Source organism: Oncorhynchus kisutch, linkage group LG28, assembly GCF_002021735.2.
Source record: "Oncorhynchus kisutch isolate 150728-3 linkage group LG28, Okis_V2, whole genome shotgun sequence".
Taxonomy (NCBI): Eukaryota; Metazoa; Chordata; class Actinopteri; order Salmoniformes; family Salmonidae; genus Oncorhynchus; species Oncorhynchus kisutch.
Genome location: NC_034201.2, coordinates 39,765,522 through 39,792,058, shown reverse-complemented (window position 1 = coordinate 39,792,058; position 26,537 = coordinate 39,765,522). Strand labels below are relative to the sequence as shown.

The following is a 26,537-nucleotide window of genomic DNA, read 5'->3' as shown; positions in this document are numbered from 1 at the left end:
GACCTGTTGGAGCGGAGGGTGAGAACTAGGGCCATTCCCCCCAGAAATGACTGGGAACTTGCAGCAAGAACTGGTGCAGTCCATTAGGAGGAGATGCACTGTAGTACTTAATGCAGCTGGTGGCCACACCAGATAGTAACTGTTACTTTTGATTTTGACCCCCCATTTCTTCAGGGACACATTATTCCATTTCTGTTAGTCACATGTCTGTGGAACTTATTCAGCTTATGTCTCAGTTGTTGAATCTTGTTATCTTCATACAAATATTTACACATGTTAAGTTTGCTGAAAATAAATGCAGTTGACAGTGAGAGGATGTTTCTTTTTTTGCTGAGTTTAGTTTTTTCCACGGCAACTCGTTTCATTATCATCATTCGTTGTCGTCAGGAAAAATAGGTTGTTTAGTAATATTTTTTTGTCATAGTTATTGTTGACGAAATTAACACTGCATGGGATCTTTGTCATCGAGACATGATGATATGGAGGGCGACACCACACCAGGGGAAACCCTTTAACATAGCACACAGATACTACAGATGCGTGTTTAGTGAGTACAGCTACCAGCATCCCTACCTTAAACACACACCGCAGCTCTTTAACAAACCACTCTAATAGATCACGAGGGCTTTGTGGCTAATATGGTTTTATTTGTGTCTATTTTTCATGCAAAACGAGAGACATCATCATGTCTCAAGATTAATGTTGCAATATCTATGGAGGTGCCTGGAGTGATTGTCATATTTGGTTGGATGGCACTGAAGGATTAAGAATAATGTTAAGAATAATGTTAAGTATTAAGTATTAATATTATTAAGAATAATGTTAAGTATAATGTTAAGTATTAAGTATTAATATTATTAAGAATAATGTTAAGAATAATGTTAAGTATAATGTTAAGTATTAAGTATTAATATTATTAAGAATAATGTTAAGAATAACCAACATTCACCACCCTGTTATCTTTGAGAAGAAAATTAAGCCATCTGACTCCATTTTCATGTTGCAAGGCAATTAATTTTGTCCTAATATTTAATATTACATGAAGATTATAAGATAACAATAAGATATGGACACCTGCAATAAATAAAATAACAAGTTAACCTCTCACAGCAATAGGGACATTCACTAAAGGTGAAAAGTCTCTTCTCTGATTGGAAGTGGATGTCCGTGTTCTGGACTGATTTACAATCAGCAATGCTTCTAATGGTCCTGGTGAGTGCTTGTGTTCAGGTTTGAGAAGCTTGGAGAAGCAAAGAGCTGACTAAAGAATATGTAACTATAAGAGGACATACTCTGATGTCGTCCGCCCTTCGGAGACAAGAGCGGGTTCAAAGGTTCACACATTCTGCAAAAAAGTCCCCCTTTTTGCCTTAAGCAAAGCTGGCCACCTGTATTTTCACACTGAGGTTGCATCTCCCCTGCTGTGTTGCATAATGAATGTCTAATTAAGATATGTATGAAAACAGATGTGCTCATCTGGGCTCATATCATCAAGAAGGATTAGTTACTGAAGCCTCTCTGGGTCACTGAGGGTTGGTCCTGACCATCACAAGTCCTGTGTTATGAGAAGCACTGATAATAAACTTCACTGATAATGCTGCACCGTGTGTTTGTGTCGAGGCTAGGTTTGTGTGAACCTGAAGAGGTTTTTAAATACCCTATCTTTTATTCTGTTGATTTTTCTTGAATTAATCTGAAATCTATGAATTATGAATTCGATTTTACTTGCTTGTTGTTACCTAAGGATGTTCTAGCAGGCACAGCATCCTTGTTGATCCAGAAGGAGACCCAGGAGAGAACAACGATGAGAGTGCAGGGGATGTAGGTCTGAATGGTGAAGTAACCCATCCTTCTGCTCAAGTCGAAGAAGACTGTCAGCACAACGTAATCTCCTACGAGACAGGGAAGATGAGAAAAAGAAAAACATACATGCCATACAGACAATGAATAAACAGTTGACAGAGTTAGGTAAAGATATACTGGAAATCTGATTTGGAAATCTGATTTGCATATAACATCACAGGGTTAAATAGAGATTCTACAAACTAGGTGTAGAATCCCCTCTTGACCCCTGACCTATCCAGATGTTAGACTGTTATACAGGGTGGTCATCCCTGCTTCCGACAACTTCTGCTATGAAGTTACTAAGTTGGAAACAGTGCCAACAGCTCAACCTACCTGTGTAGGTTTATAGAGAGCTCAACGCTAACCCGTACACTAATTGATTAACACCACAATGTAAGCTGTGCCAGAAACTCCCCCTACTATAGTTATCGTGCTTGTAAGCCTGGGGGGCAGCGCAAGTATTCTCCTAGCCCTTTTCTGCTTTGCGAGTGGGGCCGCACCAAGCAATTTGGTAACCCGATAATTGACTTCCCTTACAAATAAAGAAACGCATACAGCAGGGTTACGTGATCAATCCCAGGTTACACCTCTCCTCACCCCCACACTGAGAGAGAGAGAGAGAGAGAGAGAGAGAGAGAGAGAGAGAGAGAGAGAGAGAGAGAGAGAGAGAGAGAGAGAGAGAGAGAGAAAGAGAGAGAGAGAGAGAGAGAGAGAGAGAGAGAGAAAGAGAGAGAGAGAGAGAGAGAGAGAGAGAGAGAGAGAGAGAGAGAGAGAGAGAGAGAGAGAGAGAGAGAGAGAGAGAGAGAGAGAGAGAGAGAGAGAAAGAAAGAGAGAGAGAGAGAGAGAGAGAGAGAGAGAGAGAGAGAGAGAGAGAGAGAGAGAGAGAGAGAGAGAGAGAGAGACAATGCCGCTGACATCTCCATGTGAGTTTTCTGCTGATGAGGCAGTTGGTAGGAGAGAGATATGTGAAGAATATTCTCACAGGTCTGTGGTCCACTATTTACATTAATATAGCTATTGAGGTTGGTCAGCACACATTGCATTACCCTCCACAATAATAATGATGGGCTTATTAGGCAAATACTATCCTTTTTTGTGTTTAATTTTACCCCCCTTTTTCTCCCCAATTTCGTGGTATCCAATTGTTAGTAGCTACTATCTTGTCTCATTGCTACAACTCCCGTACAGGCTCGGGAGAGACGAAGGTCGAAAGTCATGCGTCCTCCAATACACAACCCAACCAAGCCGCACTGCTTCTTAACACAGCGCGCATCCAACCCGGAAGTCAGCCGCACCAATGTGTCGGAGGAAACACCGTGCACCTGGCAACCTTAGTTAGTGCGCACTGCGCCACAGGAGTCACTGGTGTGTGATGAGACAAGGATATCCCTACCGGCCTAACCCGGACGACGCTAGGCCAATTCCCATCTCCACAGAGGAACTCTAGAGCTCTGTCAGAATGAACATCGGGTTCTTGGTCACCTCCCTGACCAAGGCCCTTAGCGCCAGATTGCTCAGTTTGGCCAAGAGGCCAGCTTTAGTGAGTATCTTGGTGGTTCTAAACTTCTTCCATTTAAGGATCATGGGGACCACTGTGTTCTTATGGACCTTCAATGCTGCAGAAATGTTTTGCTACCCTTCCCCAGATCTGTGCCTCAACACAATCCTGTCTCGGAGCTCTAAAGACAATTCCTTCAACCTCATGGCTTGGTTTTTCCTCTGACAAGCACTGTCAACTGTGGGATCTTATATAGACAGATATGTGCCTTTCCAAATCATGTTCAATCAATGGAATTTACCACAGGTGGACTCCAATCAAGTTGTAGAAACATCTCAAGGATGATCAATGGAAACAGGATGCACCTGAGAGGGTCTGAATACTTTATTTTTAATACATTCGCTTTGTCATTATAGGGCATTGTGTGTAGATTACTGAGATGTATAATTAAAAAAAGAATCAATTTTGGAATAAGGCTTAAGCATAACAAAATGTGGAAAAAGTCAAGGGATCTGAATACTTTCCTAAGGGCACTGTATAGCTGGTTATCCCCACATTTTGAGTGCAGTATGATAAACAAAGAGCATAGGCTGTAGCTTTGATAGACACAACTCAATCATTTTCCGCTGGGGCTACGCACAGCATGGCAGCAGTGACACATCACACATTATCATGGCCCACGAGTCACCATTCCTGGCTCTGCTATTATCACATTATCATGGCCCACCAGTCACCATTCCTGGCTCTGCTATTATCACATTATCATGGCCCAGGAGTCACCATTCCTGGCTCTGCTATTATCACATTATCATGGCCCACGAGTCACCATTCCTGGCTCTGCTATTATCACATTATCATGGCCCAGGAGTCACCATTCCTGGCTCTGCTATTATCACATTATCATGGCCCAGGAGTCACCATTCCTGGCTCTGCTATTATCACATTATCATGGCCCACGAGTCACCATTCCTGGCTCTGCTATTATCACATTATCATGGCCCACGAGTCACCATTCCTGGCTCTGCTATTATCACATTATCATGGCCCACCAGTCACCATTCCTGGCTCTGCTATTATCACATTATCATGGCCCACTAGTCACCATTCCTGGCTCTACTATTATCACATTATCATGGCCCACCAGTCACCATTCCTGGCTCTACTATTATCACATTATCATGGCCCACCAGTCACCATTCCTGGCTCTACTATTATCACATTATCATGGCCCACCAGTCACCATTCCTGGCTCTACTATTATCACATTATCATGGCCCACCATTCCTGGCTCTACTATTATCACATTATCATGGCCAACCATTCCTGGTTCTGCTCTTTTCTATTTTGTGTATTCAGAAAAATACAAACAAAAAATATCCCTCCCAAATGATTTTGTGAAATGTAATATCAGGTCCTTGGCATGTATTGCATACGTCCCCCTGTCTCTCTCTCCTTCCCCAGAATCTACAGAGCTTCAGTGGGTGAAGTAGTCGGCTTGTCCCAATGGATTTCTCTGTGCGCTTCAGGACATCAAAGGGCCCTGCTTGCTTCTCCCTAATGAGAGGCCAGCGCATGTGCGCACACACACACACACACACACACACACACACACACACACACACACACACACACACACACACACACACACACACACACACACACACACACACCTCAAAGCTCCTCTCTCTTCCAGGAGATCTCATCTGTCAACCCACAAGATAGTGGAACACATGACGTAGGTGTAGAAGTTCTGCTTTAATCATCACACCGTGTGAATGCATGAAACAGGCTCCCTTCTCACATCCAGGCAACTCCTTAGTGGGGCCTATACCTAAAACATTTATGCATTTACTTTACTTCTCTTTGACATGAGGAAATACAAAGCTCTTATCCAGGAACATTGAAGATGGTTGGAAATTGGCTCAATGGGTTTGGTTGGGTCATACCAATGAATATGGACGCTTTTCTCTAATCAGGTTGAGACAGATCTTGGATTCAATTAGTCTATCTGGGTTGAAATATTTCTCCCTCTATCTAAACAGATATGATGCTTGACTAAAACATAATAATTTCAACTGGTGGGCTATTGGTGTGAGATGTTCTGCTGTGTTCTGATGTTTTCTGAAAAGCTTAAAAATGTAGAATTCTGTGACAAATTCACCACTTAGACTAAACAACGACTCAAAATCGAACTCATTGTTTATATTGAGGTATTGTTTTGTGTATTTTTATTAGTATAGCTGCATATTTTCCCGAAGCAGGAAATTTAGTAAGAAACCTCCCAAATGTAATATTCTCCTATAAAGAGTTATGGAACGCAATAATAACTTGGCAGTGGAGATTATTCATCAGAGCACACTGTTAAAACCTCTGGGACTGCTGGATAGTATTATGCACATAACACAGGCCTCTGCCCATGCTCCTACCATTCCAGATCCCACTGCAACAATACTACAGTGGTAAAGAGGCAGTTCCATTTTCCATTTTTAGATGATTTTTGTTTTCTTTGGATGGACGGAGGAAATGCTGAAACATCACTCCCAGTAATGTTGGTGGCTACATATTGCCGGAGGAGACTGCTTTCATGAGAAGAGATATGGTAATCCCAGGTTGGGTTGCAGATCAGGAGAAGAGCTGCTGCCACTGGAGAATCTCTCTCTCATCCCCTGGGATTGAGACAGACATCTGTAAACTGGCATGATGGAGACAAGCAGGCTGGGACCTGCGGCACATGCTGGCCGTCCTATGGTCATAGGCATCTGCTGAAAGGATGGCAGACAAAACGTTATGCACAACCACAGAGCAGTCTATAAGAGGGGGTGGTGAGCACTATCACTGTGGGGCCAGCTATGAGAGGGGGTGGTGAGCACTATCACTGTGGGGCCAGCTATAAGAGGGGGGTGGTGAGCACTATCACTGTGGGGCCAGCTATGAGAGGGGGTGGTGAGCACTATCACTGTGGGGCCAGCTATGAGAGGGGGTGGTGAGCACTATCACTGTGGGGCCAGCTATAAGAGGGGGTGGTGGGCACTATCACTGCGGGGCCAGCTATGAGAGGGGGTGGTGAGCACTATCACTGTGGGGTCAGCTATAAGAGGGGGTGGTGAGCACTATCACTGTGGGGTCAGCTATAAGAGGGGGTGGTGAGCACTATCACTGTGGGGTCAGCTATAAGAGGGGGTGGTGAGCACTATCACTGTGGGGCCAGCAATGAGAGGGGTTGGTGAGCACTATCACTGTGGGGTCAGCTATAAGAGGGGGTGGGAGCACTATCACTGTGGGGCCAGCTATAAGAAGCGGTGGTGAGCACTATCACTGTGGGGCCAGCTATAAGAGGGGGTGTTGAGCACTATCACTGTGGGGCCAGCTATACGAGGGAGTGGTGAGCACTATCACCGTGGAGCCAGCTATACGAGGGGGTGGTGAGCACTATCAATGTGGGGCCAGCTATAAGAGGGGGTGGTGAGCACTATCACTGTGGGGCCAGCTTAAAGAGGGGGTGGTGAGCACTATCACTGCTTGGCCAGCTATACGAGGGGGTGGTGAGCACTATCACTGTGGGGCCAGCTATAAGAGGGGGTGTTGAGCACTATCACTGTGGGGCCAGCTATGAGAGGGGGTGGTGGGCACTATCACTGCGGGGCCAGCTATGAGAGGGGGTGGTGAGCACTATCACTGTGGGGTCAGCTATAAGAGGGGGTGGTGAGCACTATCACTGTGGGGTCAGCTATAAGAGGGGGTGGTGAGCACTATCACTGTGGGGTCAGCTATAAGAGGGGGTGGTGAGCACTATCACTGTGGGGCCAGCAATGAGAGGGGGGTGGTGAGCACTATCACTGTGGGGTCAGCTATAAGAGGGGGTGGGAGCACTATCACTGTGGGGCCAGCTATAAGAAGCGGTGGTGAGCACTATCACTGTGGGGCCAGCTATAAGAGGGGGTGTTGAGCACTATCACTGTGGGGCCAGCTATACGAGGGAGTGGTGAGCACTATCACCGTGGAGCCAGCTATACGAGGGGGTGGTGAGCACTATCAATGTGGGGCCAGCTATAAGAGGGGGTGGTGAGCACTATCACTGTGGGGCCAGCTTAAAGAGGGGGTGGTGAGCACTATCACTGCTTGGCCAGCTATACGAGGGGGTGGTGAGCACTATCACTGTGGGGCCAGCTATAAGAGGGGGTGTTGAGCACTATCACTGTGGGGCCAGCTATAAGAGGGGGTGGTGAGCACTATCACTGTGGGGCCAGCTATGAGAGGGGGTGGTGAGTACTATCACTGTGGGGCCAGCTATGAGAGGGGGTGGTGAGCACTATCACTGTGGGGCCAGCTATAAGAGGGGGTGGTGAGCACTATCACTGTGGGGCCAGCTATGAGAGGGGGTGGTGAGCACTATCACTGTGGGGCCAGCTATAAGAGGGGGTGGTGAGCACTATCACTGTGGGGCCAGCTATGAGAGGGGGTGGTGAGCACTATCACTGTGGGGTCAGCTATAAGAGGGGGTGGTGAGCACTATCACTGTGGGGCCAGCTATAAGAGGGGGAGGTGAGCACTATCACTGTGGGGCCAGCTATAAGAGGGGGTGGTGAGCACTATCACTGTGGGGCCAGCTATACGAGGGGGTGGTGAGCACTATCACCGTGGGGCCAGCTATAAGAGGGAGTGGTGAGCACTATCACTGTGGGGCCAGTTATAAGAGGGGGTGGTGTGCACTATCATTGTGGGGCCAGCTTTAAGGGGGGGTGGTGAGCACTATCACTGTGGGGCCAGCTATAAGAGGGGGTGTTGAGCACTATCACTGTGGGGCCAGCTATACGAGGGGGTGGTGAGCACTATCACCGTGGAGCCAGCTATAAGAGGGTGTGGTGAGCACTATCCCTGTTTGTCCAGCTATACGAGGGGGTGGTGAGCACTATCACTGTGGGGCCAGCTATACGAGGGGGTGGTGAGCACTATCACCGTGGGGCCAGCTATAAGAGGGAGTGGTGAGCACTATCACTGTGGGGCCAGTTATAAGAGGGGGTGGTGAGCACTATCACTGTGGGGCCAGCTATAAGAGGGGGTGGTGAGCACTATCACTGTGGGGCCAGCTATACGAGGGGGTGGTGAGAACTATGACTGTGGGGCCAGCTATACAAGGGGGTGGTGAGCACTATCACTGTGGGGCCAGCTATAAGAGGGGGTGTTGAACACTATCACTGTGGGGCCAGCTGAAAGAGGGGGTGGTGAGCACTATCACTGTGGGGCCAGCTATACGAGGGGGTGGTGAGCACTATCACTGTGGGGCCAGCTATACGAGGGGGTGGTGAGCACTATCACCGTGGGGCCAGCTATACGAGGGGGTGGTGAGCACTATCACTGTGGAGCCAGCTATAAGAGGGGTTGTTGAGCGCTGTCACTGTGGGGCCAGCAATAAGAGGGGGTGGTGAGCACTATCACTGTGGGGCCAGCTATAAGAGGGGGTGTTGAGCACTGTCACTGTGGGGCCAGCTATAAGAGGGGGTGGTGAGCACTATCACTGTGGGGCCAGCTTAAAGAGGGGGTGGTGAGCACTATCACTGTGGGGCCAGCTATAAGAGGGGGTGTTGAGCACTATCACTGTGGGGCCAGCTATACGAGGGGGTGGTGAGCACTATCACCGTGGAGCCAGCTATAAGAGGGTGTGGTGAGCACTATCACTGTTTGTCCAGCTATACGAGGGGGTGGTGAGCACTATCACTGTGGGGCCAGCTATACGAGGGGGTGGTGAGCACTATCACCGTGGGGCCAGCTATAAGAGGGAGTGGTGAGCACTATCACTGTGGGGCCAGTTATAAGAGGGGGTGGTGAGCACTATCACTGTGGGGCCAGCTATAAGAGGGGGTGGTGAGCACTATCACTGTGGGGCCAGCTATACGAGGGGGTGGTGAGCACTATGACTGTGGGGCCAGCTATACAAGGGGGTGGTGAGCACTATCACTGTGGGGCCAGCTATAAGAGGGGGTGTTGAACACTATCACTGTGGGGCCAGCTGAAAGAGGGGGTGGTGAGCACTATCACTGTGGGGCCAGCTATACGAGGGGGTGGTGAGCACTATCACTGTGGGGCCAGCTATACGAGGGGGTGGTGAGCACTATCACCGTGGGGCCAGCTATACGAGGGGGTGGTGAGCACTATCACTGTGGAGCCAGCTATAAGAGGGGTTGTTGAGCGCTGTCACTGTGGGGCCAGCAATAAGAGGGGGTGGTGAGCACTATCACTGTGGGGCCAGCTATAAGAGGGGGTGTTGAGCACTGTCACTGTGGGGCCAGCTATAAGAGGGGGTGGTGAGCACTATCACTGTGGGGCCAGCTTAAAGAGGGGGTGGTGAGCACTATCACCGTGGGGCCAGCTATAAGAGGGGGTGTTGAGCACTGTCACTGTAGGGTCAGCTATAAGAGGGGGTGGTGAGCACTATCACTGCGGGGCCAGCTATAAGAGGGGGTGGTGAGCACTATCACTGTGGGGCCAGCTATAAGAGGGGGTGGTGAGCACTATCACTGTGGGGCCAGCTATAAGAGGGGTTGGTGAGCACTATCACTGTGGGGCCAGCTATAAGAGGGGGTGTTGAGCACTATCACTGTGGGGCCAGCTATAAGAGGGGGTGGTGAGCACTATCACTGTGGGGCCAGCTATAAGAGGGGGTGGTGAGCACTATCACTGTGGGGCCAGCTATAAGAGTGGGTGTTGAGCACTGTCACTGTGGGGCCAGCTATAAGAGGGGTGGGGAGCACTATCACTGTGGGGCCAGCTGTAAGAGGGGGTGGTGAGCACTATCACTGTGGGGCCAGCTATAAGAGGGGGTGTTGAGCACTGTCACTGTGTGGCCAGCTAGATGAGGGGGTGTTGAGCACTGTCACTGTGTTGCCAGCTAGATGAGGGGGTGTTGAGCACTATCACTGTGTGGCCAGCTAGATGAGGGGGTGGTGAGGGCCGATTTGTTCTTGAGCGGTTGGTCGGGGCCGGAACATAATTACAAATCATTTATAGACAGCAAATTGTTCCGCAAGAAGCCTAAACCTAAACAGATGTAATGTTTGACTAAAACCAAATCATTTCAAACCTTGTTTTACATTTATATACGATCACATGTCTCTCTAATATCTGTGGGAATACTTGGGAACAGATTTCTTCAAATAAAAATCACTTGGAGCCAAAATTCACCCAACTTATTGTGGGAAGCTTGTGGAAGGCTACCTGAAACTTTCACCCAAGTTAAACAATTTAAAGGCAATGCTACCAAACACTAATTGAGTGTATGTCAACGTCTGACCCACTGGGAATGTAATGAAACAAATAAAAACTGAAATAAATCAGTCTCTCTACTATTATTCTGACATTTCACATTCTTAAAATAAAGTGATGATCCTAACTGACCCAAGACAGGGAATTTTTACTAGGACTACATGTCAGGAATTGTGAAAAACTGAGTTTAAACGTATTTGGCTAAGGTGAATGTAAACTTCTGACTTCAATTGTATATAAACTCAGCAAAAAAATAAACATCCCTTTTTCAGGACCCTAAATATCCAAATAACGTCACAGATCTTCATTGTAAAGGGTTTAAACACTGTTTCCCATGCATGTTCAACGAACCATAAACAATTCATGAACATGCACCTGTGGAACGGTTGTTAAGACACTAACAGCTTACAGACGGTAGGCAATTACGGTCACAGTTATTAAAACTTAGGACACTAAAGAGGCCTTTCTACTGGCATCTTTCTTGTGGTGTCAGTAGAAAGGCCTCTTTAGTGTCCTAAGTTTTAATAACTTGTCAAAATAAAGAGAGAGGACATTTCTTTTTTTGCTAAGTTTATATACTTGAAAACTTGGGGGGGCAAATAGAACTACCCGTAGGCCAAATTTGGCGCCCGGGCGCCAGTTGAGGAACTCTGCTGTAACAGAAAATATTACCAGAACAACAGATTTGTTATTTAAAAAAAATGAAATTCAGCTATTTGTGGAAGACAGCCAGTGGGTGATATTTCGACAGTGCAAAATATGAAAAAGCAAATTGGCACAGTAGATTATTTTAGAATATGGCAGGTTGGGATTACATCATGTTTACACACAGTTTACTGTAGACCTGAATAAAGGATCTCTCCATTCTCATGTATTTAAACATTTTTTTTGTTATATTGTAGTTTTGATGTTCACATGAACACAGCAAAGGTCATTTGAATTCAGAGACATTCAGTCTCCCTCTACAGTTACATTCCAGTTTACTCAAAAAATGTGGCCACACTCTTAGAATAAGAAGGTGCTATCTAGAACCTAAAAGGGTTCTTTGGCTGTCCCATAGGAGAACCCTTTGAAGAAGCCTTTTTGGTTCTGGGTAGAAGCCTTTTGGGATACATGTTGAACCCAAAGGGTTCCACCTGGAACAGAAAAAGGTTTTAACTGGAAACAAAAAGGGTTATCTTATTTGAACAGCTGAAGAACCCTTTAGGAGGTTATTAAAGTATTTCTGATTCATATCCTGAGAGATGAAGTTCACACCTCTTACGTAATCACCCAGACCAGAATTGTTTTACTCCTAGTCCAGTCAGTCCCCATACCTAATATATTTATTTTCTTATCTTCCTCTGCTCGCTATCCATTTGAACTGGTTTAGGGGGAGACTAATTCTCCTCACAGAACAAAAAGAGTGCTGATGAGCAATCTCTAATCCTTAATGTGCTGGGAAAAATATGATAATCTAAAATTCAAAAAGACAAGATCTAATTAGTGAAGGCAAGCCAATGCTGTGGTTGGCGGCAGCAAGGAGATGCACCATTATTGTAGCTCAGAGGTATGCAGCACACAGGGCATTAGGGTAGGCTTTCAATTAAAAGACAAGGCAGGGGGTCAGTTCAGTCATACTCATACTGTACTGGACATGCATAGGCAAACAGACAGACAGACAGACAGGCAGGCAGGCAGGCAGGCAGGCAGGCAGGCAGGCAGGCAGGCAGGCAGGCAGGCAGGCAGGCAGGCAGGCAGGCAGGCAGGCAGGCAGACAGACAGACAGACAAGACAGACAGACAGACAAGACAGACAGACAGACAGACAGACAGACAGGCAGGCAGGCAGGCAGGCAGACAGACAGACAGACAGAGCAATGTGTGTGCTAGCGAGAATGGTCGGGTTGTCATAGCAATCTTTTCTCTAGGCAGGGATCCATTTTACTTGCAAAGTAATAAGCTCAAGAGTGATTTTGTGAGGGGTTACTACAACCTGAGAATATTTCACATTTAATGTGGACATGAGAAAGGTGCAAAATTGCTTACACGACAGCAAAGATGTAGCAGCGGCCTTATACCACAGAGATTCATGGATAGTGCCCAATTTACCATGTGTGAAAGCAAGGTGATCGTCTTATCGCCTGCAGTGATCTGACATCTAATGTAAAGTCACAGAAATATGATGACTAGCTCAGGTTTCCATGAAGAGATTACACACTATAACACTTTGTTGTAGTAAACAATAAACAATTGTCAGAAACTACTGTAACCAGCGAGCAACAAGTCTCCTCTCTCCTCCTCGTTTCCTTGGTTATTAGCTTGGAGACGGTCCAGTACAGTCAGTCCAATTGTGGCTGAGAGCATTAATGGCTGGAGAAGTGAGCCATGGACTCGGGAACACGATACCCATTTACTATTCACTGTGCTCTCAGGGAAGACTACATGGCTGGATAATTTGATCATGATCTCCACGACTCTCCTCCCAGCTACTGCTCCTCAGAGTGGCGTTGAGTCCTGCAGCTCAAAACTCAATGCCCGATACTGGGCTAGCTGCTGTGCTGTCTCAACAGTGTGGTGTTGGGAGTGGATGGAAGGCTATTAAGTGATATTAAAGTGTGTGCTGGCTGAGCTGGTCTAGCCCCCTGACGGCCCCCAGTGCAGCCCTCCCAGCCCTCTCAGCTCAGATAATGACATGCCAAGATGTGTCAGCGTGACGGCCTTCCCTTGCAGGGTGCACCAGCAGACACTGGGGACCTGCGAACCGGCAGGTCCCTGACAGCCCAGCCTGTTTATACACTATACCTCACTTTGCTGCCTCCATCCTGTGCCAAGAAATAACAACTGTCACGCAGCCTTACAATGTCCCACACTCACAAATGGGTTGATTTAATTTCTGCTCAATGTATTCCTGTGTCCTAGTTTATTCATCTGACGCGCACCAAGGCAGGATGCTGTGGTTACACTCCATCAAATGAGGGAGAGAATAAGTGGAAAGTATTAGCAAATTCAAATCCCTGTTTAGAATTTCAACCGTTACTGTGATTGTACAGTAGGGCTTCATGTTCTCTGGCTCTGGTTTAGGAGCTGTTGTGAGACTTTGGGATGCTGGGATGTTGTGGTCTATTTTCATCTCTCCTTTTCTGTTTATCTTGCCATCTATTTGCCTGTTTCTCTATATCCCACATCTCCCTGTTTTACTCCCTGCTTCTCTCTACCCCCTCTCCCTGTTTCTCTCTACCCCTCTCTCCCTGTTTCTCTCTACCCCCCTCTCCCTGTTTCTCTCTATCCCCCTCTCCCCCGGTTTCTCTCTATCCCACATCTCCCTGTTTCACTACTTGTTTCTCTCTATCCCACATCTCCCTGTTTCTCTCTACCCCCCTCTCCCTGTTTCTCTCTATCCCTCTCTCCCCCGGTTTCTCTCTATCCCACATCTCCCTGTTTCACTACCTGTTTCTCTCTACCCCCTTCTCCCTCTGTTTCTCTCTATTCTCCTCTCCCCCGGTTTCTCTCTATCCCCCTCTCTCCCGGTTTCTCTCTATCCCCATATCTGGTGCCCACAAGAGCTCTTAATATGCAGGTGGTAGTCAATGGGGAGGAAAACAAGCAGTTATTTTCCCAAAGCAATATATTTTCTTTGGTTCATCAGCAGCGTCTGTGTCCAGGTGATAATTACGGACTTACTAGTCTGTCTCAGGCTGGATGGAGATGGAGAAAAAACTGGTTGTTTGTATTTTAACTCAGCACATGGTATTGGTATTTTAACTCAGCACAGGGGATTGGTATTTTAACTCAGCACAGGGGATTGGTATTTTAACTCAGCACAGGGGATTGGTATTTTAACTCAGCACAGGGGATTGGTATTTTAACTGAGCACATGGGATTGGCATTTTAACTCATCACAGGGGATTGGTATTTTTACTCAGCACAGGGGATTGGTCTTTTAACTCAGCACATGGGATTGGTATTTTAACTCAGCACAAGTTGTTGGTATTTTAACTCAGCACAGGGGATTGGTATTTTAACTCAGCACAGGGGATTGGTATTTTAACTCAGCACAGGGGATTGGTATTTTAACTCAGCACATGGGATTGGTATTTCAACTCAGCACAGGGGATTGGTATTTTAACTCAGCACATGGGATTGGTATTTTAACTCAGCACAAGTTGTTGGTATTTTAACTCAGCACAGGGGATTGGTATTGTAACTCAGCACAGGGGATTGGTATTTTAACTCAGCACATGGGATTGGTATTTTAACTCAGCACAGGGGATTGGTATTTTAACTCAGCACAGGGGATTGGTATTTTAACTCAGCACATGGGATTGGTATTTCAACTCAGCACAGGGGATTGGTATTTTAACTCAGCACATGGGATTGGTATTTTAACTCAGCACAAGTTGTTGGTATTTTAACTCAGCACAGGGGATTGGTATTTTAACTCAGCACAGGGGATTGGTATTTTAACTCAGCACAGGGGATTGGTATTTCAACTCAGCACAGGGGATTGGTATTTTAACTCAGCACAGGGGATTGGTATTTTAACTCAGCACAGGGGATTGGTATTTTAACTCAGCACAGGGGATTGGTATTTTAACTCAGCACAGGGGATTGGTATTTTAACTCAGCACATGGGATTGGTATTTTTACTCAGCACAGGGGATTGGTATTTTAACTCAGCACATGGGATTGGTATTTTAACTCAGCACATGGGATTGGTATTTTTACTCAGCACAGGGTATTGGTCTTTTAACTCAGCACAGGGGATTGGTATTTTAACTCAGCACAAGTTGTTGGTATTATAACTCAGCACAGGGGATTGGTATTTTAACTCAGCACATGGGATTGGTATTTCAACTCAGCACAGGGGATTGGTATTTTAACTCAGCACAAGGTGTTGGTATTTTAACTCAGCACAGGGGATTGGTATTTTAACTCAGCACAGGGGATTGGTATTTTAACTCAGCACATGGGATTGGTATTTCAACTCAGCACATGGGATTGGTATTTTAACTCAGCACATGGGATTGGTATTTTAACTCAGCACAAGTTGTTGATATTTTAACTCAGCACAGGGGATTGGTATTTTAACTCAGCACAGGGGATTGGTATTTTAACTCAGCACATGGGATTGGTATTTCAACTCAGCACAGGGGATTGGTATTTTAACTCAGCACAAGGTGTTGGTATTTTAACTCAGCACAGGGGATTGGTATTTTAACTCAGCACATGGGATTGGTATTTCAACTCAGCACATGGGATTGGTATTTTAACTCAGCACATGGGATTGGTATTTTAACTCAGCACAGGGGATTGGTATTTTAACTCAGCACATGGGATTGGTATTTTAACTCAGCACAGGGGATTGGTATTTCGACTTAGCACAGGGGATAGTGCCTGACTCACAGCCTCCATTCCCACCTCTCTGCTCTGCTCATCACTGGCATGACCCAGGAGGAAGTAAGGGGTTCAGAGACCAGTTCCTACTATGGGAACACAGCCGCACCACCGTGGTAAATTGATTATATACCGTGTGTAGCATTTCTAACCCTTTTCACACAAACTGAGAGGTACGTGGAGATCAGATAAAAAGCACTTGATAAATGTGATAAACGCATTATTACTGAATCACAGTTTTTTTCTGGACAGGCGAACACCAAATAGTGTAGAATCCAAAAGTCTACTCACTTATGTTACACATTGAATATCTGTAAGCAGCAATAAAAGACTGTATGAACATTGTTCAGTTTTTCTTTCTACTTCGTTCAATCCACTTTATATTACAGCATATTGGATGACTGTCATTCATATTCCATTCACCCAGCTCAATGTAACATCGATAGGTGTCACCCAGCTCAATGTAACATCGATAGGTGTCACCCAGCTCAATGTAACATCGATAGGTGTCACCCAGCTCAATGTAACATCGATAGGTGTTACCCAGCTCAATGTAAAATCAATAGGTGTCACCCAGCTCAATGTAACATCGATAGGTGTCACCCAGCTCAATGTAACATCGATAGGTATCACCCAGCTCAATGTAACATCGATAGGTGTCACCCAGCTCAATGTAACATCGATAGGTGTCACCCAGCTCAATGTAACATCGATAGGTGTCACCCAACTCAATGTAACATCGATAGGTATCACCCAGCTCAATGTAACATTGATAGGTGTCACCCAGCTCACTGTAACATCGATAGGTGTCACCCAGCTCACTGTAACATCGATTAGGTGTCACCCAGCTCACTGTAACATCGATTAGGTGTTACCCAGCTCAATGTAAAATCAATAGGTGTCACCCAGCTCAATGTAACATCGATAGGTGTCACCCAGCTCAATGTAACATCGATAGGTGTTACCCAGCTCAATGTAAAATCAATAGGTGTCACCCAGCTCAATGTAACATCGATAGGTGTCACCCAGCTCAATGTAACATCGATAGGTGTTACCCAGCTCAATGTAAAATCAATAGGTGTCACCCAGCTCACTGTAACATCGATAGGTGTCACCCAGCTCAATGTAACATCGATAGGTGTCACCCAGCTCAATGTAACATCGATAGGTGTTACCCAGCTCAATGTAAAATCAATAGGTGTCACCCAGCTCACTGTAACATCGATAGGTGTCACCCAGCTCAATGTAACATCGATAGGTGTCACCCAGCTCAATGTAACATCTATAGGTGTCACCCAGCTCACTGTAAAATCGATAGGTGTCACCCAGCTCAATCTGCCCTGTGAATGTATCTTCTTGGTGCTCTTCTAAAACAGCGTCTCTCCTGAATCTGCTGTGGATTTCTTCTATCGAACCTGTTGCAAGACTTTTACCAAGGTGTTCCTGGGATAATTCCCTAACCTCCCACCACACAGTCACTACATTGCCACCAAGGTGTCCCTGGGATGATTCCCAAACCTCCCGTCACACAGTCACTACATTGCCACCAAGGTGTCCCTGGGATGATTCCCAAACCTCCCGCCACACAGTCACTACATTGCCACCAAGGTGTCCCTGGGATGATTCACAAACCTCCCGCCACACAGTCACTACATTGCCACCAAGGTGTCCCTGGGATGATTCACAAACCTCCCGCCACACAGTCACTACATTGCCACCAAGGTGTCCCTGGGATGATTCCCAAACCTCCCGCCACACAGTCACTACATTGCCACCAAGGTGTCCCTGGGATGATTCCCAAACCTCCCGGCACACAGTCACTACATTGCCACCAAGGTGTCCCTGGGATGATTCCCAAACTTCCCGTCACACAGTCACTACATTGCCACCAAGGTGTCCCTGGGATGATTCCCAAACCTCCCGCCACACAGTCACTACATTGCCACCAAGGTGTCCCTGGGATGATTCACAAACCTCCTGCCACACAGTCACTACATTGCTACCAAGGTGACCCTGGGATGATTCCCAAACCTCCTGCCACACAGTCACTACATTGCCACCAAGGTGTCCCTGGGATGATTCCCAAACCTCCCGCCACACAGTCACTATTTTGCCACAGGGTTTGTCTCTTCACCCTCAGTGGATTGCCTCAGAAAATATCCTGTGTTGATATTACAGTACAGTACAACTAACGCACGCTGATGGAACCAAAGCCTTCCGTCCATCCATCTATCAGGAGCTTGTATAGAGGATGTCCATCAACAACAACAAAACCCCATAATACACCCCTATAATACCCCTATAATTCATTAGAGTTGAATGAATGTAGGACATATAAAAGGGAATTTGCTGGAGATAAATTGGTCAGTGCTCAGTGTAATGTCACTACTGTCCCCTTGGACGGGTCACCTCGGAGAAGCTGTGGTTGGTTTTCTTTGTTCCTTTGCTGGCCCCCATGTGCAGGACTGAAGGGCTACAGAGAGCACAATGACACACCGCTGTGTGAGGATGGTGGGTTGGTGGGTCGGGGGGTGGGCGGGCTGGCGGCGCGTGTCCTGAGTGCTGTGCTAGTCCCTCACCCCGGCCACTTCCTGTCATCCACAATGCCTCCAGATTTCCCCTGTCAATGGCTCATCTGTGGGGAGGCTGCTGATGTGTCCCGAGGCTTTCTCCACTGCAGCTAAATCACACAGACAAGAGAGCTGCACGCCACAGCAGCTAGAAGGTCCTTCTAAGAATAGCACTCGCCCCGAAAACACAACAAAACACAGATAAATAACAAATTAACCATCAGTTACTCTGCTTAAAATCAATACTATGACTCATCTTAAAGAGAGAGTGGAAATGTGGAAAATGGAAATTGAAACATGGAGAATGAAACATGGAGAATGCAATTGACTCTTTTTACACTTGAGACGATAGCCCTAAATCGTGCTCTGTTTAAACGATGCTTTTACAATTCATTTATTCTGTTAATGCGCTCAGAGGGAAACTAATGAATGTGGGGAGGTCCTTTTGCAATAATGCTGATGATTAACTCAAATGCCCACAAACTAAGGTCTGTGTTTGGCGGGAACAAATCACATGGAATAAAAAAACATTGTCCGACTCACAACTAACTATCAGACCCTTGTGAAGGAAATGTTACTTTGTGAAGAGAAAGTATTTGGTGTCATAAACAATCCTTGGTCCCTGCTTGTGCCTGGTAAAAGTGTCTATAACCAGTCTATAAGGGAAGTAACGGGACTGCCCCGAGATAACTCCTGACAGACGTTCACTATGGGGTATCAAGTATGTTAGAACCTCCCCACTTAACTGATAATAAACCATTATTAATTTAAGATTGACTTTGAGTGTCCCTGTGTAGAATATCCACAACACCCTCAAGTAATTTACTTTCGCTGTCTTAGTATCCGTCTCTCTCGCTCTCTCTGTCTCTCTCTCCCACTCTCCTTCTCCCTCCCTCATGTTCTCACTCATGTTCTCACTCTCTGATGTGTTTCTCACTCTCAGACTGCTTGTCCTTAAGAAACTGAGAAGCTAGTATCTTGGTTTGTCAGCAGCAGCGGACAGCAGCAGGGAGCTGGATCAAGACACTGAGGAGGACATAGGGCTCGGCAGGTAGATTTGTGGCCCTGAGGGGCATTGATGTGGTGCGACACAATGAAGGACTAAGCTCGTTGACGTTGCCAGAGGAGAAACACCAAATCAAAGCAGACACAGCCTCCTTATAAGGCAAACAACCACAGCGGAGGAGCAGGTGGTGTTGTCTTTAATTCTCTCTTTTTGTGCTTTTGGCCAAATTTGAAATATAACTCAAGCTATGTGCTCTGAGGGCAAGTAGTCAACATTTTTTCCATATCAGCACGGATGAAACTGTAGTTAAAATACAGAGGGCAATGGCATGATCCCTCCTCCGCCCCCTCGGAATACATTTTCACCAGATGGTGTTTCAGAATGTTAAACCGAGGCAAGCCCCACAATGGACTGCACCATTACAATCACGGCTCCACTTTCCCTTGTCCTGTAACAGAACAGCTGTTTGTTTATCTAACCTTTGAGTCAAAAGAACAGAAAGTATGCCATTTAGTCCTGCATCTATTGCAAGGTAAAGGAATCTAACTGTAGTCTACTATCTCCAATCAATGTAATTCCCTCTCAGTTGTATAAACAGTGAGTGTTATTCCAAGACCTTGTGTTGTATTTTCCCTGTTTCACTGACTGACTTCAGAGCTGGTGTTATCCCTGGGATCAGAAACTACTGTGTGACTATGAAAGACAACAGCTGTCGGAGCAGCCGCTCACGGCAGACAGATAGAGTGCTGCTTTGTAAACTGCCTCCTAAAATAAACAGACCATTTAATTCTGTCTCTGATTGGGTTCCAGGTGGAGAAGTTCAAGTTTGATGAAATAGCTATGAAGATGAAGTGTGCCAGGAATCATCTGGTCAGAAAGACACAGATTGTGTGGCTCCATTCAGTTTATCTTCTCCATACACAGCTTTACACTTTCAACAGGTCAGCTTACATTTCACTATCTACAAATGCAATAGTTTACATGATACATAGACAACTTAAAATAGTAACTCAAACATAACCCCTTGATCAGGGCTATATGCTGAAAGGAGTTGGTTCCGTTGTCATCCGAGAATGTATGTACATCTTGTACATTATTAGTTCAGATCATTACATGGAGGTTTATAAAGAATATGCTCTCTGTAACCATCATACCTGCCATCTGTAACCTAACCATCATACCTGTAATGCTAACTGTAACCATTACGTCTGCCATCTGTAACCTAACCATCATACCTGTAATGCTAACTGTAACCATTATGTCTGCCATCTGTAACCTAACCATCATACCTGTAATGCTAACTGTAACCATCATGCCTGCCATCTGTAACCTAGTCATCATACCTGTAATGCTAACTGTAACCATCATGCCTGCCATCTGTAACCTAGTCATCATACCTGTAATGCTAACTGTAACCATCATGCCTGCCATCTGTAACCTAGTCATCATACCTGTAATGCTAACTGTAACCATCATGTCTGCCATCTGTAACCTAACCATCATACCTGTAATGCTAACTGTAACCATCATGCCTGCCATCTGTAACCTAGTCATCATACCTGTAATGCTAACTGTAACCATCATGTCTGCCATCTGTAACCTAACCATCATACCTGTAATGCTAACTGTAACCATTATGCCTGCCATCTGTAACCTAGTCATCATACCTGTAATGCTAACTGTAACCATCATGTCTGCCATCTGTAACCTAGTCATCATACCTGTAATGTTAACTGTAACCATCATGCCAGCCATCTGTAACCTAGTCATCATACCTGTAATGCTAACTGTAACCATCATGTCTGCCATCTGTAACCTAGTCATCATACCGGTAATGCTAACTGTAGCCATTATGTCTGCCATCTGTAACCTAATAATTATACCTGTAATGCTAACTGTAACCATCATGCCTGCCATCTGTAACCTAGTCATCATACCTGTAATGCTAACTGTAACCATCATGTCTGCCATCTGTAACCTAACCATCATACCTGTAATGCTAACTGTAACCATTATGTCTGCCATCTGTAACCTAGTCATCATACCTGTAATGCTAACTGTAACCATCATGTCTGCCATCTGTAACCTAGTCATCATACCTGTAATGTTAACTGTAACCATCATGCCAGCCATCTGTAACCTAGTCATCATACCTGTAATGCTAACTGTAACCATCATGTCTGCCATCTGTAACCTAGTCATCATACCGGTAATGCTAACTGTAACCATTATGTCTGCCATCTGTAACCTAATAATTATACCTGTAATGCTAACTGTAACCATTATGTCTGCCATCTGTAACCTAGTCATCATACCTGTAATGCTAACTGTAACCATCATGTCTGCCATCTGTAACCTAGTCATCATACCTGTAATGCTAACTGTAACCATTATGTCTGCCACCTGTAACCTAGTCATCATACCTGTAATGCTAACTGTAACCATTATGTCTGCCATCTGTAACCTAGTCATCATACCTCTAATGCTAACTGTAACCATCATGTCTGCCATCTGTAACCTAGTCATCATACCTGTAATGCTAACTGTAACCATTATGTCTGCCATCTGTAACCTAGTCATCATACCGGTAATGCTAACTGTAACCATCATGTCTGCCATCTGTAACCTAGTCATCATACCTGTAATGCTAACTGTAACCATCATGTCTGCCATCTGTAACCTAGTCATCATACCTGTAATGTTAACTGTAACCATCATGTCTGCCATCTGTAACCTAGTCATCATACCTGTAATGTTAACTGTAACCATCATGTCTGCCATCTGTAACCTAGTCATCATACCTGTAATGTTAACTGTAACCATCATGTCTGCCATCTGTAACCTAGTCATCATACCTGTAATGTTAACTGTAACCATCATGTCTGCCATCTGTAACCTAGTCATCATACCTGTAATGTTAACTGTAACCATCATGTCTGCCATCTGTAACCTAGTCATCATACCTGTAATGTTAACTGTAACCATCATGTCTGCCATCTGTAACCTAGTCATCATACCTGTAATGCTAACTGTAACCATCATGTCTACCATCTGTAACCTAGTCATCATACCTGTAATGCTAACTGTAACCATCATGTCTGCCATCTGTAACCTAGTCATCATACCTGTAATGTTAACTGTAACCATCATGTCTGCCATCTGTAACCTAGTCATCATACCTGTAATGCTAACTGTAACCATCATGTCTACCAGCTGTAACCTAGTCATCATACCTGTAATGCTAACTGTAACCATCATGTCTGCCATCTGTAACCTAGTCATCATACCTGTAATGCTAACTGTAACCATCATGTCTACCATCTGTAACCTAGTCATCATACCTGTAATGCTAACTGTAACCATCATGTCTACCATCTGTAACCTAGTCATCATACCTGTAATGCTAACTGTAACCATCATGTCTACCATCTGTAACCTAGTCATCATACCTGTAATGCTAACTGTAACCATCATGTCTACCACCTGTAACCTAGTCATCATACCTGTAATGCTAACTGTAACCATCATGTCTACCACCTGTAACCTAGTCATCATACCTGTAATGCTAACTGTAACCATCATGTCTACCATCTGTAACCTAGTCATCATACCTGTAATGCTAACTGTAACCATCATGTCTACCACCTGTAACCTAGTCATCATACCTGTAATGCTAACTGTAACCATCATGTCCACCATCTGTATCCTAGTCATCAAAGCAATGATCAAAAGGATTTGTAATAATACATGCATAGTACATTATGTTCCCTTCGCAGTTAAATGGATTACTAAACAGATGTACCTTTCAGGACAACAACATCGCCTTCAAAATATAGTGAGACTGTAATCTGAAGAAAATACCAGACATAATTGCTCTACTAAAGCATATCTGCTAGAATCATTTCTGTTTCTTTAGGCCAGGGTGATTGTCTTACACTGATGGAATGTAGCCAACAACGATCCATTCTGCTCGATCAATATCCATTTAAGCGAATAGCCTAAATAAATGTAGTATCTTTTTAAGATCTTTCTTAATTTCCCTCCAGAAGCCAAAAGACTCTTGCCACATTTATGACAATGGGAACTGATAATGTTTCCTCTGGTTAGCACTTCTTCTGTAACTGCCAGTTAGGGGAAATAACTGCTTAAATGGCGGTATATCTTCTTGACTGATTAAACACTGTGATTTATAGGTTGGCCTTTAGTTTTACATACATTATTTTCCCCTAGAGAAGACTTCAGCCATGTACCTTGCAAACCCAGATGTTTTAATGACCATATAGTGTGTACAGGCCAAAGATAAAGCTCTCTGTCAGGCTGTAGGCCAGAGAATATCACAGTGACTTCCCAACGAATTCATGCATTTCCTTCCAAGGCTCCTGACACACCACACATTACACATTATAAACATTCAACTCCAAACATCCTCTAACCAGCCTCTAGTACTAGCTCCACTGCAGAGCCATTTTCCTCAGGAGACAAATTCATTTCCTGCTTTGGAATCCAACCAAAAATGTGTGCATGCATAATGCATATGTTTTCCTCTGTTATGTATTAGGCACATAGTCTTTTAATTCACCAGGGTGTGTGCATGCTGCAAGTGCCAGAAAGCAGAAGGGGGGTTATGGAAAAGAGGGAGGGGCCTTGAGTAAACCACATTCAGAATAGGGAAGCTCAGAGAGAGAGAGAGAGAGAGAGAGAGAGAGAAAAAGAGAGAGAGAGAAAAAGAGAGAGAGAGAGAGAGAGAGAGAAAAAGAGAAAAAGAGAGAAAGAGAGAAAGAGAGAAAGAGAAAAAGAGAAAAAGAGAAAAAGAGAAAAAGAGAAAAAGAGAAAAAGAGAGAAAGAAAAAGAAAGACTTACCTGACACAGTCCTGACAATCTCGCTGGTATTCCTCAGGCCAACGAAGGAGAACTGGTAGAGCCTCCAGGAGCGGATGTCTCCCACCTCCACGGAGCTTCTCTTCCACTTGTACACTATCTCCTCTCTGGGGTAGCCATCTGGACAGAGGGAGGGTGGAGAGACAGTTAGCTCGGGAAATTACTACCTGTGGTGGTCTATGACTGAATCCATCCAATAATAAAACGTGTTAAACAGGTGATGTGTAATGCTATGTACATATTTTCCACTCCAATGGTAATTAGGTTTAGGATTACTTTAATGTAGACATAACCAATATTCAGGAACATTGTAAGGAGCAATGCTAAATAGTGACTGGACACGAATAGTCTGATAACGACTGACCTTCAGTCAAGTCTCTGTTGATTTTTGTCCAGAGAAGAACACTACCATGTACAGGCCTACATCATACTAAATGGGGTGGTTTAATGCACATTAGCTTTCCCAAGTGCAAGCTGTAATGGGCTTTTTTGTTTAATTGCCCGCAGATATCCTGTCATAGATATCCCATAACAGATATCCCATAATAGATATCCAGCCACAGATATCCTATAACAGATATCCCATAACAGATATCCTGCCACAGATATCCTGTAACAGATATCCCATAACAGATATCCTGCCACAGATATCCTGTAACAGATATCCTGCCACAGATATCCTGTAATAGATATCCTGCCACAGATATCCTGTAACAGATATCCTATAACAGATATCCTATAACAGATATCCCATAACAGATATCCTGTAACAGATATCCTATAACAGATATCCTATAACAGATATCCCATAACAGATATCCTGCCACAGATATCCTGTAACAGATATCCGGTAACAGATATCCTATAACAGATATCCCATAACAGATATCCTGTAACAGATATCCCATAACAGATATCCTATAACAGATATCCCATAACAGATATCCTGCCACAGATATCCTGTAATAGATATCCGGTAACAGATATCCCATAACAGATATCCTGCCACAGATATCCTGTAATAGATATCCTGTAACAGATATCCCATAACAGATATCCTGCCACAGATATCCTGTAATAGATATCCGGTAACAGATATCCTATAACAGATATCCCATAACAGATATCCTGCAACAGATATCCTGTAACAGATATCCTGTTATCTATATCCGGTAACAGATATCCCTCAACCGATATCCTGCAACAGATATCCTGTAACAGATATCCTGTAACAGATATCCTATAACAGATATCCTGCAACAGCAATCCTGTAACAGACCATGTCTGTCTGGTTACTGTACTGGTCTCTCTCACCAACCCTGCCTGGTTACTGTACTGGTCTCTCTCGCCAACCCTGCCTGGTTACTGCACTGGTCTCTCTCTCCAACCCTGCCTGGTTACTGTACTGGTCTCTCTCGCCAACCCTGCCTGGTTACTGTACTGGTCTCTCTCGCCAACCCTGCCTGGTTACTGTACTGGTCTCTCTCACCAACCCTGTCTGGTTACTGTACTAGTCTCTCTCACCAACCCTGTCTGGTTACTGTACTGGTCTCTCTCACCAACCCTGCCTGGTTACTGTACTGGTCTCTCTCACCAACCCTGTCTGGTTACTGTACTGGTCTCTCTCACCAACCCTGTCTGGTTACTGTACTGGTCTCTCTCACCAACCCTGTCTGGTTACTGTACTGGTCTCTCTCACCAACCCTGCCTGGTTACTGTACTGGTCTCTCTCACCAACCCTGTCTGGTTACTGTACTTGTCTCTCTCACCAACCCTGTCTGGTTACTGTACTGGTCTCTCTCACCAACCCTGTCTGGTTACTGTACTGGTCTCTCTCACCAACCCTGTCTGGTTACTGTACTGGTCTCTCTCACCAACCCTGCCTGGTTACTGTACTGGTCTCTCTCACCAACCCTGCCTGGTTACTGTACTGGTCTCTCTCACCAACCCTGCCTGGTTACTGTACTGGTCTCTCTCACCAACCCTGTCTGGTTACTGTACTGGTCTCTCTCACCAACCCTGTCTGGTTACTGTGTACTGGTCTCTCTCACCAACCCTGCCTGGTTACTGTACTGGTCTCTCTCACCAACCCTGTCTGGTTACTG

General features: G+C 45.2%; 1 protein-coding gene across 4 annotated transcripts in view; it reads right to left on the bottom strand.

The window, feature by feature from the left end:
• Window positions 1-26,537, bottom strand: part of LOC109873351 (gamma-aminobutyric acid receptor subunit gamma-2) — a 71,660-nt gene that overhangs the window by 16,948 nt on the left and 28,175 nt on the right. For all 4 annotated transcript variants that reach the window (XM_031808133.1, XM_031808135.1, XM_031808134.1 and 1 more), the window contains exons 6-7: window positions 24,415-24,552; window positions 1,740-1,892 (exon numbers count right to left, since the gene is read on the bottom strand). In XM_031808133.1, the coding sequence (XP_031663993.1) occupies window positions 1,740-1,892; window positions 24,415-24,552 (291 nt within the window). The remainder of the gene's footprint in view (window positions 1-1,739; window positions 1,893-24,414; window positions 24,553-26,537) is intronic.